This window comes from Cupressus sempervirens, chromosome 3 (assembly GCF_028749045.1).
Source record: "Cupressus sempervirens isolate cs-2001-9-10 chromosome 3, ASM2874904v1, whole genome shotgun sequence".
NCBI classification, from domain to species: domain Eukaryota; kingdom Viridiplantae; phylum Streptophyta; class Pinopsida; order Cupressales; family Cupressaceae; genus Cupressus; species Cupressus sempervirens.
The window spans coordinates 547,855,112-547,868,766 of record NC_143120.1 but is presented as its reverse complement, the minus strand read 5'-3'; the positions used below and the strand labels follow the sequence as shown (position 1 = coordinate 547,868,766).

The 13,655-nt window shown below is 35.1% G+C and overlaps 1 protein-coding gene across 5 annotated transcripts in view; it reads left to right on the top strand.

Annotated features, from left to right (window-relative positions):
* The window catches only part of LOC149567589 (FAM63A-like protein (DUF544)), a 39,426-nt gene extending 27,381 nt beyond the window's left edge, over nt 1–12,045 (top strand). For 2 of the 5 annotated variants that reach the window (XM_089820831.1, XM_089820828.1), the window contains exon 12: nt 10,971–11,415. In XM_089820831.1, coding sequence (XP_089676957.1) covers nt 10,971–11,039 — 69 coding nt within the window. In that variant the 3' untranslated portion in view covers nt 11,040–11,415. Of the gene's footprint in view, nt 1–10,970; nt 11,416–11,581 lie in introns of those variants that run through there. The other 3 variants (XM_089820829.1, XM_089820832.1, XM_089820830.1) reach the window with 3 other exon arrangements.
* Nucleotides 12,046–13,655: the final 1,610 nt, after the last annotated feature.

The following is a 13,655-nucleotide window of genomic DNA, read 5'->3' as shown; positions in this document are numbered from 1 at the left end:
TACATGACACACCTATGTAAGCTTATCCTTTCATCATCGCACTAACTTCTGTGCTTAGTGGAGGATAATCCACTCTTGGTGGACATGTGCTTAGTTGTGAGTCTTATCACTTTGCTGACTCCTAGTCATTCTAGAGGCCTTTATATTTAGGCAATCCTAGTGTGTATGTATATCAATTCAATTTCATATTGTTATATTAATCATACTTTATTGGTCCGTATTGTGCTAGTGCTTGAGCTTCTTGATTTTGGGTGATTTTGCCCTAAGGCAAATTCTTACATGGTATCAAAGCGGAGGGAGCTTCTCTTCACATAGGCATTGGAGACCATTTTTGCTTCACATCTAGGAGGACCTCAATTCAGATCCAGAGTATCATAGTCATTGGGAGCATCTAGAGCCAAAGCGGACCTCACCATTGCATCTGGAGGATCGATTCGGTGAATTTTCACTATAAATTTGCCTACTCCAAGCCATAGTCAAATCTGAGGCAAAATCTTTGGCAAATTGGTACCCGAAGGCCCGATTTGTGAAATTGGTATGATGTCTTAAGATCTGTGCAATTAATTTTTCAAATCTGAATATTTTTGCGTCTCTACATTTTTGCTTTTCGGATTTGCATTTTATTTTCGAAATTTTGCGAAAAAGTTGGCATTTTAGGCCAGTAGGAGAGATTTATTGTAGGACAAGATTGGAGCTTGCTAGTGCAAATAAGATATTGGCATCATATTCAAAAGGTCAAAAACCCCCCAAATCGACTTTTGTTTCATCAAAATCGGACATCTGAGGTGAAATCTAAAGTCAATTGATTTTTGGAGGTGCGACGGTGGCAATTCAGGAAAAATAATTACAGAGGTGATTTTCAAATAGCAATATCTCCCTCACACGGACTCCTTTTACCAAGTAATTTTTTTTTTGTTTTGGGGTAGAATTTTTGATCTACACATTGGTGTAGGATGTTTGAGATCTTTGTTTTTGAATTTTTTTGCAAATCGCAAATCTTAATTTTTGCAACTTGAAAGGCTTAGTTTGGGCTCATTTGGACACATTTTCAGATTCCGTTTTTTTTTTTAAGTATATATTTTTTCGTCTACTTTCCAGATCTGCAATTAGATTATAGGTTTGTGTGGACAAAAATACCACTTTCAGAAATAGGTCCTTGTTTGCATTGTATTGCTTTGATTAAACTTCAAAATTGTTGAATATCTGATCTACAGTGTTTAGTACCAGATTTGAATTCCAAAAGTAGGTTGTAAACAACAAAATCAGAAGCCCACTTTTGTCCATTTTGACAAGTGGCCTATTGTAATTGCACTACATATAAAGTGCCAATAGCATCATTTTTTTGGGGGGGGGGGGGGGCGGGTGGGGTTCTTTGATTGAGTGAATAGGGTGTGTGTCTTGTGTTCTCGTGTCTCTCTTTCTCTCTTGTGCTCTTTAATTTTGCATTATGGGTTATCCTAAAGCTCCACTTTTAACTTTTCACAATTATACTACATAGAAATATATTATATGGAGTAGACTAATGGAAAAAGGTATAAATCTAGATGTTGATGGTACAATTGTAAAACCCACTGATGCTGCTGCACAAGTTGATTAGCAAGTTAAAGACAACTAGGCTTTAAGAATTATTAGGAGTTGTGTTCATAGAGATTTCTTTTTCCACATTTCTAGCTTTAAGGATGCCAAGGGTGCTTGGAAAAAACTTGAAGGGTTGTATATGCTAAGGTGGATGAGGAAAAGGGATTCCAAATTGAGGATGATCTACTTCTATTAGATCCTAAGAATTTTGACACAATTCAAGACCATGTCAACAAAGCCAATGAATTGAGAGCACTACTTAAGGATTGTGGTAATCCCATGAAGGATGATAGATTGATTCATCACATCTTGAAGAGGCTACCTTCAGAGTATGCATCTTTTGTTTCGAGTTACAATATTCATAGATTGACCATGGGAAGTGCCTTCACTAAACCTTCATTTGATGCATTTGTAGAAATGTTGATGTTGGAACAATCTAAGTTGATAGATATGGGAATTCTCAAGTCATCCAAGTCTACAACATTGGTGGCTAGTAATGAGAGCCAATCAAATCAAGGCGGCAAAAGTTTCACCAACAGCAAGAAAAAGCAGTGGAAGCCCAAATCACCATTAGAGACACAACAATCTTCCTCCTCACAACAAGGCAATTCTTCTTCCAACAAGAAGAGAAACAACAACAAGAAGGATAAACTATTTTGTGCATATTGCAAGAAACCAAATCAGGATGAGCATAATTGCAAGACTAAGAGAATAGATCAGTTGGAAAACTTAATTAGAAAGAACAAAATCAATGTGCCAAATGCTTCCAAGGATTCAAATCCATCCACTTCATGGGGAAAAGGGAAAGCATTTTGGAAAGTTCAAGTTCTTCAAGGGAATGGATTCTTGACTCAAGTGCCTCATATCATATGGGTTCTTCAAAAGGACACTTTTCTTCATTGAAGCATTCTAAGGTACCTCACGTCTTTATAGGGAATGATACACAAGTGGAAGTTGAAGGGAAAGGACAAGTTGAGATGGAAAATGGAGAGCTAAAAGATGTTCACTACGTTCCTAACCTTAGCACTAATCTCCTTTCAATTTACCAAATCACTCACTATGGAGGTGGCAATAAAGTTGAGTTCCTTCTTGATTTAGTAATGGTGCGAAATCTTAAGGATGATTTCTTGGTTGCAGTGGGTAAAGTTAATGATGACACAAGGCTTTATTCTTTCTCCCACTTTGTGCCTAAGTCTCCTTCACATGCCTTGTTGACATATTGACAATCACAAAGTAAATTATGGCATGAGCGGTATGGACATCTTGCTTTCTGCTATCTTCATCAACTTAGCTCAAAAAATATGGTCAAAGGTCTACATACAATCAACTTTGCTGCAGGTGAATGTTCAACTTGTTCAATGCATATGCATCTAGAAGAAAAGTATGACAAAGGGATGTCTTGGAGGGCATTAGTTGTTCTTGAGTTGGTTCACACCGTTCTAGCAGGCCCTTTTGCAGTGACATCAGTTAGCAAGGGTCGCTATGTCCTCACTTTCGTTGATGATTTTTCACGCTACACATGGGTCTACTTTCTTCATCACAAGAATGAAGTGTTTGATAAGTTTCTAGCCTTCAAGAGTCGTGTTGAGAAGCAATCAAGTAAAGCCATTAGGATTCTTCGTATGGACAATGAAAGTAGATATGTGAACTCAAGACTTAGAGACTTTTGTGAACTTGAGGGTATTGATCTTCACAATCCAATAGCATTTAGTCCACAAAGGACAAATGTTACAGTGATGAGGATTAGAACACTTAAGTCAATGGCAAGTTGCATGATTCAAGCTAAGTCTCTTGATCCATCACTTGAAGTCGAAGCTATAAGCAATGCCAATCACATCCTTAATAGGTCTCCTCATAATGTCTTAGATGGAATGACTCTTTTTGAGGCATGGTGCAGAAGAATCCCAGTTGTGGAACACTTCAGAGTTTTTGGTTGTTCATCATGGGCAAACATATCTTGAAGGGAATGCAAGGCACCACCACCAAGGCCTTATACTTTCATTGGATATGATGAAAGTGTTAAGGCATATAGACTTATGGATCCTGAGATTCATGAGATATTCATAGAGAGGAATGCTCACTTTGAGGAAAGTTCAACAAGCTTATCCTCTAATCCTCTCCATACTTCATACATTGTGGAAACTGATAGTGACAATAATGATAGTGATTCAACAGGTTCACTTGTGGGGGATCCTATTGACAGATGTAGTATGAGGTCACAACATCAACAAATTCCACCATGCATACATAGCTATAGTGATAGGTCCATGTAATTCAGTACAGTTGGGTACACCTTGTCTTCCAGTTCCAAAATTAGGGGATGACTATATGACAAATATTTCAGATTTGTTTGTGGAGTCCTACATAGTAGATTTGGGAGACATTATTGATGATAGACATCTTCTCTTTGATGAAGAAGATCCTTCTTCAGTTGTTGTAAGGGAACACTCTGACCCTCTTGTCCATTCTCTACATGATTAGTCTTACAAGGTTGATATGATTGTGGATCCTTATGTACAACAGTTGCAGGAGGTCTCTTTATCATTCGAGGAGACAGTTGGTTCTTTGGGACATGTTCTACATTTGTCCTTGCTAGATGTGAACTTGTTTAGTTTAGTAGTGTTGGAAGGGGCGACTGTCAGTAGTGACACAGGGATAGTTGAGCAGGTTTCAGAGACACCATTCATTTTCAGGATTCTTTCTACACATTGGGGAAGCATCTCATATGTACCTATGACATTGTTTTTTCCTAAGGGGAAGAAAATCATTTAACAGTCATGGATCAGCTTCTACATTCATCTTGGAGCAGCTATCACTGATCGACATTCTACATTTTGGTGGGGGGTGACTACCTTGTCTCCTTTCTTCTTCTTCTTCTTCTTCTCTCTTATGGGGGGAACTTTTTCCTATTATAGGGTTTTGTCTTTCTTATACTTCTTTATTATATATACATGATGTATGTTGTAATGGGGGGATCTTAATTACTCCATCCATCCATGCATCTTGTTTTTTCATCTCTCTTTTTGGGGGAGTGTTTCTCCCATGAGGTTTTCCCTCTTTTTCCATTTTCAAAGTGATTGCATTGCATTTGTACATGGGTACCTGACATGGCCTAGTAGCCGAGACCCATCATGCATTTTCATTATAGCTTTTGTAAGCTTAAGTGCATTCCCCTAAGTCGTACTTAAGGGGGTGTTAGTGTAAATAATTAATTATTATTACACTTAAGTTTAGTTAGGTTAATGCATTATTTTATTATTTATTAGTTAGACACCTAGGAGTATGCATATTCATATGAGTTGTCTTGTTGACAACACAAGAGTTAGCAACTCTATTTTACATATGGTGTTTACAATACAAAAGTTTGCATATTTATTTGAGTTGTTATGTAGACAACACAATTGTTCACACTCTAATTAAGCACATGGTGTCTAGAACATCTTTTTACATGACACATCTATTTAAGCTTATCCTCTCTTCATCGCACTAACTTTTGTGCTCAATGGAGGATAATCCACTTTTGGTGGACATGCGCTTAGTTGTGAGTCTTATCACTTTGTTGACTCCTAGTCATTCTAGAGGCCTTTATATTTAGGCAATCCTAGTGTGTATGTACATCAATTCAATTTCATATTGTTATTCTAATCATATTTTATTGGTCCATATTGTGCTAGTGCTTGAGCTTCTTGATCTTGGGTGATTTTGCCCTAAGGCAAATTCTTACAAAATCTAAAAATACAAACTTAGAAATCAATGGGTTTTGATTATTTATAAATTTCTTATTATTATGTTTAAAACCACATTGAGCATCTTGTTTGTGCACTTGGCAAACACATCATAAAGATGCTCTTCATGAACCTTCTAGATTTAGAGTGGATTATTGTTATACCAGAGGATTAGCTCACCACTATGTGGGGTGAACCAAGGGAATTGACAATATTTGTTGGACATTGCCCAATTCAGCCACAACTCGCAAAAGTCTAGTGCGAGTATTCACTATTCTAGTTGGCAACTAAATAGCATTGACTCCACATACAATATTTGGATGTGGACTTTGGAGTAGTTGCGTGTTTGAGAGAATGGAATGCTCTGATCGATTTGGCATTCCATCACCTCACAAAGGTGAGTGACATGATGAAAAGGCATTCCACCACCTCATGAAGGTGTTTGACACAATGAAAAGGCATTTCAATGCAGATCAAAGCCCATTGGAGTTCAATGTGGGAGACTTGGTGTTTCTTAAGATGGACTTAGATTTGATGGGCCTAACTACTTAAGTACATCCGTGATCTGTTGCTTTGATGGGCCCTTTGAGGTAGTTGTCCACATTTGTTGCAGCATGTATGCTTAGACGACATGACTTTTCCAAAGTTCTTATTGTGGACTTTGGTTGGGGCATGTCGTTCTAGATGGTCCAGACAAAAATCGCTACAAACTAAATTATTGAATTTGAGGTGTCCATTTTGTACAAGGCCTCTTGGATTCCTCTCTTCCCAATTGTTTTATTTCTAGCTTGAAAACTAAGAATGCATAACTTAAAATTGATGTTAAATGTTGTTGCTGCAGCTTAACTAACCACCTCTAGTTTCATAGCCCACAAAAATGTTTTTGACTTATCTTCTCAAAAATTTAGATAGAAGATGCCATAAATAGAGGAAATTAATTCACCACTTTTCGTAATTTTTTTCAAGAACAATTAGTTTAGGAAAAGGGCTAATCAATTTGGTTTATTAGATTGATGTTATGGAATACATTTTGGTTCTATATTTGTTATCATTGTGCTATTATTAGTTGTTTCACATATGCCATAGGTTGTTGAGAACTCCTAGATAATTGGACTGTTAGTATAAGTCATTAACTTACATAATGAGCCATTCTACAGTACAATATTCTTTGGCTCAAGAATGTAATGATAGCATGTATGAATTATTAAAAAAATGGAAGAGAAACCATAAATGTTGAGAACAATTTTGCATGGGTTCTTCATTGATTTAAGGAGTATTCAAAAGATGAAGAGGCTACTTTATCTATGTTGATTCAGCAAAGGAAGCTCAGATCTCTATAAATGCTCATGTAGATTTCTTGGTTGATGCAATAGCATCTAGGGGTGTAGGGAAATCCTGCATATCCCATGTCTTTTTTGGTTATTTTTTTTTTTTTTTAAGTTTATATTGTTCAAAATAAATGCAAGCATCTACAGGTTTCCATTTCCTTTAAGAAAGTATCTAAAATGATAGAGGAGGTTGAAAATATTTAATATTTATGGATACTGTGTAAAGGCAATAGTACTTTTCAGAAACTTTTTTCTATCATTTATAATGTTAAATTTTTTGAAATGCCCTTCTTGACATGGGGAACAAGGAGGGGGAAGAGTCATGCACTCAAGTTTATTAAATGGTTACTGTAAGAATTTGCTTGAGGACAAAATAACACCAAGATCAAGAAGCTCAAACACTGGCACAATATGGACCAATAACGGATGATTAGAATAACACTAATGAGAATATAATATGTGTACATACACACTAGAAGTGCCTGTATATAAAGGCCTCTAGACTAACTAGGAGTTAGCAAAGTGATAAGCCTCACAACTAAGCACATGTCCACCAAGAGTGGATTATCCTCCATTGAGCACAGAAGTTAGTGCAATGATGAGAGGATAAGAATACCGATGTGTATCTCATAAAGAGATGTTGTAGACACCATGTGCTTAATTAGAGTGCGAACAATTGTGTTGTTTACATGACAACTCAGATGATTATGCAAACTCTTGTGTTGTCAACAAGATAACTCATCTAACTATGCATACTTCTAGGTGCCTATATGATAAATAATAAAATAATTCATTTAACCTTAGTAAACTTAAGTGTAATAATAATTAATTATTTACACTAACAATTACATACAAAGATTGGACACCTTTTTGGGCACCCACTTTTAAAGAAACAAAATACGCGTTTTAGAAGCCCTCCTTGGGAAGTTGAAATGTCATCTATTAGGTATAAGTTTGTTTTTGTCCATGTATTATTCATTTAGAGGGAGAGTGGGATATCCAAGAGAAGAAGGATGCTATAAAAGTGAAGCTTGGGATAGAGGTAATAAATTTGAAGTTGAGCTCTTCTCTTCATAGATAAATAGTAAGAGGTATAAAAGAATAGCTTGTAGCTCTATCTTGCAAAGTTGTAAAGCCTAAGTGACAAATATTTAGAAATCGAGGAATGGTATTTCATTTTATTGAATAGAAGAGCATTTGTGCATTTTCATTTCATTAAGAAATAGAGGGCAAGTTATTTATTACAATTTTTTTGATTTATTCTCTTTGTTATTGTGTATGAATGTTTGCTGGAGTAACCCTTATATGGCATAAGAGACAAAGTGTTTTGAGTGGGTTAGGGGAGTCCCTTATATCATTGTTTCCCAAAAACTTCAAGTTATTGGCAATACCAAGCACCGGTAGGTTGTGGTTCCAATTTATTGTAGCAACACTCAAATTCATTAGTAGGAAAATTGCTGGCTAATTTCATTGATATGTCCATCTTTGCAACAATTTGCAAATTTTGGTGGCCAAAGGGAATATAATGTTCCATGGTGGCAAGTATTGTAATGTCAAACAAACAATGGTAGAATATCACTTGCCTTTGATATGTGTACTCCCCCTTGAGTGGTTGTGAGAGTGCAATGCTTGTGAACAACTGGGTTACTTTGATTATTTTTTAATTTTGGATGAAATTTAGTCCTAATTTACAAGGTATGAAAGCTAGAGATATTCACCTAGTCGATATTATTTTGATTAGCATAGCAATGTTTTTAACGAATCTTAAGTTTCCTCTAAGCAATAGTTGTAAGACCATGCAGTCTCTTTATATGCAACAACTGACCTCAAATATATAATCATATTGCTATTCTTTTGATTTGGAGGGAATTGGGAAGATGGTTAAGGAGCCAATGACTGCAAACATTGTCAAACCTAGAACAAATAGTAGTTTGTCCAATGTGGTAATGGTTCCTAACTTCCTAAGAATTTCAAGAATTAAATAAGTTGAATGGAAATTCTGAATTCCTGCCATAGATAGTTTGTTGGATATCTTCTTGGTATATAACCCAATTTAAGACAAGGAAAAAGACATTCCAAAATGACTTTTTAGACACATGAAGGTCATTGTGAACGCTTGGTGATGTTTTTTGGCTCGAGGAATGCTTCTCTAGCATCTAGAATCTAATGTTTAAGATGTACAAATGCTAGCTTTGTACTTTCATCTTGATATTCTTTGATGCACTCTCATTTATAGTGACATTGTACTAATTATCTTAGGTATATGAAGCTCACCCTCAAGATCTCGAAGGATCTTGTTTTTTTGCAAAGAGTTAAAAAGTGTTTCATTAGGTTGAACTCCTTGAGTATCTTGGGACACATTGTTTTGCAAGAGTGGTAACAAGTGGATCTAAAATATATTGAGGCATTCTTGAAGGACCCTAAACAGAAACCCTGAGAGTTAGCAGGGTTTCTTAGGCTTGACTGACTAGTCTCACAAGATTGTTTGATATTGGTGTAAAGTTGTAGGCCCTTTGACAACATTGCTAGAAAGGAATTCTTTTATGTGGAGCTTTCAAGCAAAACAACCTTCCATATGTTCATGGTGCTCATCTTCTTTGCCTTAGTTTTAGACAACTCTAATTCTCGAAACCTATTTATCTTTGATGGTTCATGGCCTGAAATATTTCTTGCAGCTTTAGTCCTTTCTTGAACAATAGAAGTGGTGACTAGGATGCTAGATTATGATTATGAGATTATTGTATAAAATGGTAAAGAAAATATGTAATATGCAGACCTGTTGGTCTATATTTTTTGCTTGTTGGAGTGCATTTCAATACTGAAAACATTTTTACGAACTAGTCTGATGCCGAACAATTACAAGGAAGTAAAGTAGCTTGTGGTGGCATTAACAAATCAGAAAGTTACTTCAATACATAATAGAAGTGACTGAAAATTTCTAGATTTAATTACTGATTGATAATGCAATAGTTATCCTAAAGAGAAATCAACATACCCATTTGCCAGAATAGAGAAAGATGATGTGTGGCAGTAGAAATCAGCAAGAATGACAGTCTTCAAACTCTAGGTGTGTCACTAATCACCTCCAAATTGCAAAAGCTGATTGAAAACAGCCCATTCAGCCTCGGAACACCCAAATAAGGAGCTGAAACAACCTCAAAACCTCAAAAATGACAGTCAAGTCAGCTATAAAGGCAGTGACCAGCAAAAAGAATGAGTTGGCTGCTCTAACCTTCTCCAAATCGTTCCCAGTGTACATTGTAGCTCGCTGAAAACTGAGATATATTTGTATCCGTCAACTCCTTTGTGACTCGTGCAATGAACCTACTCCGAAAACTTTAGATTGTATCACTCAACAAGGAGAATGTTGCCTATGAGGGTTTTTGTAATCACAAACCAACCAGAAGCAATTTCCTTCCGGAACATAAGCATCATCAATATTCAGCATGCTCAAATGAGAGCTCCAATCCTTCTTTTATATCTTTTTAGCTGCTTTTTTGAAAATTGCCCCTTTCACTATTCACTATTTTTCCAAAAGTGTTTTTTACTATTTTTCCGGGAATGCTTTTGTACTTTCATATAATAAGAATCACTCCCACTTTTTTAATCTCCTAATGTAGCAATGAATGATAAAAGCCCATCCATTAAAATAAATCACATATTGATTTAATATTTGGCCTGTACTCGCTTCTTTAAATAAATAAATACAATTGTGATAAAGTTAAAACTTAAATCCTCTTGACTTATTTAATAATTTAGGATTTTATCAAATTTCATCATAAACATCAAACCCGACTCAATCGACCTTACTAAAAATAGCAAATGACTTAGTCAGTGCTCATCACTTACTGAAAATGATAAGTGCAGGAAAAGTTTTTCTAAAGGCTCCATAGAAGGGGGATACATTAGCAAACTTATTTTGAATGAGATACATAGTTCACTAACATAATTTGAAATCTTCACCTGATCATCTTTCACATGACCAACTAGAACGGTGACCTAGTAGAATTCTTTTATGGAGTTGTTTTTAATTCGTGTACTTTTGTTAAAAAGTTTTTATGCTTTTTGAGTAAACTTGTCTAATAGTTTAATCAGAGAAGCTTGGTCTTCAATTCGGCAACTTTTTTTTTTTGATTTGGGTGTTTTTGCCAAGTTGAAAATTTTGTACCTGCCGAGTTGATATACTGATTTTATGCACTATGCTTTAAATATTGGATTGGGCCTGAATGGATAATTTGTGATATGATCAGGGAACATTACAGATCATGACCTGTAAAGGTAGTGTCAAGATTAATTGACACTTGGAGATTCATTTTAGGTGTTTTGTTGTTCTTTGCAGGCACCCAAGGCTAGTACGTCTAGCTCTAAGCAGGAAGCTAGAAGTAAGGATAAATGTGTTGTGATGTAAAATTATCAGGAATCCAGAAGTAAACAGAGGTGTGTTCTACGGTAAAATTTGCAGGAAGATTGTAACTGCAATTCTTGTCATTTCTAATGTAAATGATTTTCTTTTCCTTTTATTCATTTCAAAATCACTTGAAATAAACCTTTAGATTTCAGGCAAAGCTTCACATCAATGTTGACAACAGCAAAAGCTTAAACTAAATCTTATTATTGATTATATTTTGACATGTAAATATTTTAAGATCAGCAGGTAAAAAATAGCACATTGAGCTTCTGCTGTTGTACTAGAGGCCTCTCAAATTTTCTGATGAAAATTGAGGCATAAAGTGTTATGGTAATTTTAATCTGTATATAACAAAATTTAATGATTTCTCTTTGTATTTTCGGGTATTTACTATTTGTCCTTATCATTTTTTACATAACTGAGTTTAATTTTCTGATAACTTTAGATTTCACATTTAAATTTGCCCAGAAATTCATTTAAATGTATGTATGGTTCATATCAAACACGTTGCTTTTGATCATTATCTTATCTAACTTGTACAGGATATGTTTGGCCTGAAATGTTCAAGCTCAGTTACACGACCTAACTTGTGGCATCCAATTAAATCGAATACAGAGAAATTTACGAAATATGCATGTTTTCAGATTGCAGGGAGATGGATGACGATGCAGCCAAGTGAAAGAAAACATATTAGTATAATGTATTTAATCCTAACTTGTGGCATCCAATTAAATCGAATACAGAGAAATTTACGAAATATGCATGTTTTCAAAGATTGCAGGGAGATGGATGACGATGCAGCCAAGTGAAAGAAAACATATTAGTATAATGTATTTAATCACCAATAATAAATGAAGATTTTAGTGTGAGAAGATAATGTGGCCGGTGGTAAAATTGTTGTACACTGAGTGAGAAGTCTAGTTATGTACACATCAGTATTTGTTTTGTGTGTTTTTAATAACGGCATTGACCATGTATGTATATTAGAGAGCCACTCCATTCTTCACCCTCACGTGTCCGTCGTATTTTTCTATTTAATAACATCGTCCTATTAATCTTATTTTCTTGGATTTGTTAAAGATAGACACTGGTAATCATGTCGTTAATGACACAAACAATCTTTCACGCATTGACAGCCCCAAGTTGTTCAAACTTCAAACTACTCTTTTACTTGCACACAATTTAAAAACTATTGACTTATCTTTGAGGAGACACAAAGATCCAATTTTGACTACACGACTTCTAATATCATGATTTTAGCATGCAATGTAGCTTAACAGCTACTTCAAGAAGTTGTTTGTTTTGGCACACATTTCGTGTCAATGAGAAAATGTTTTGATCCATGCTAATTACCTAAATTCACTTGAATTCTGTCTAATGCTTCATTTTGTAGCGTGCTTGAATATTTTCTTATGATCAGTATTTATCAGATCAATAGTTGGCCATTGATAATAGGCTGTGTAACCTCTTAAAATGTTAAGGAAGAATGACCTACCCTGCATCTTCAAGCATTTTGTAATTTTCTCAATCAACAAGTGCATACAACTACGCCTATAAAGAAGAGTTAAAATAGATGCTTTCCCACAGTAATCTTTTGAAGAAAGTAAAATAGAAATCATATATGTAAATTTGGCAGTACAACGATGTTAAATTAAGATTTAAAAATAAAGAAAGGAGAAAAAAGAATAGTTAGAAGAGACTAAACTAAACTATACGTGGCCACAATAGTTTCAGTCGAAGACCTCTCTTCAATGAAAGAAGAATAGTTTGAAGAGAAGAAACAAAAAATATATGCACCACATTAGTTTCAGCCGAAGATCCCTTTTCAAAGCACTAAATCAATGTATTTATATACAACACAAACATTCTAGAAATATACTTGTAAGCTTTAATTGGGAGATTTACAACTCTTCCATTGGAGCAAATTTGAGAGACTATCTTCATAGTAACAACTCCTTGTTTCACTTTCGTGAAAGTACCCAAATAAAATGAGCTAAGTACCCAAATGCTTACCTCAAATACGAGGTAGGACTAACTCCATAGTAACAACTTCTCCTTGTTTCACTTTAGTGAGAGTACCCAAATAAAATGAGGCAATTACCCAAATACTTGCCTCAAATAAAATGAGGTAGGGAAAGGATCAAATAATCCACCAATTTCAAAATCACATTATAGCTTATCAAATTGATTAGCTATAAATAAACTTATCATCTATTAATTCATTCATGTTAAAACTTGTGAAACTCAATCATAAATCAACTCATAAAAGCATCCACACAAATAACACAATAACAAAAAATTCTATTATGAAAACCATTGGTCAGAAGGAAAAGCTAGGATGAGAATTACTTACATGGAAATCGCTGGTCAGAAGGAAAAACCAGGATGGGAATTGACACCTTTAAGTATATTGCACTTGTCTAAAATTTGCCCTTTTAAAGGTCTAGCCTATTAAGAGCTTACAATAATATCTAGTTAAGAATAAATCTTGCTATGAGTCATGCGGTCAAGGGATTAAGTAAAATAGGTTTTGAAGGGGCCTTGAAATCAAATTACAGAATAGGTGTAAAGCTAAACAACTTGCAATCTAGATCGAAAGATAATCAATACGCTCTT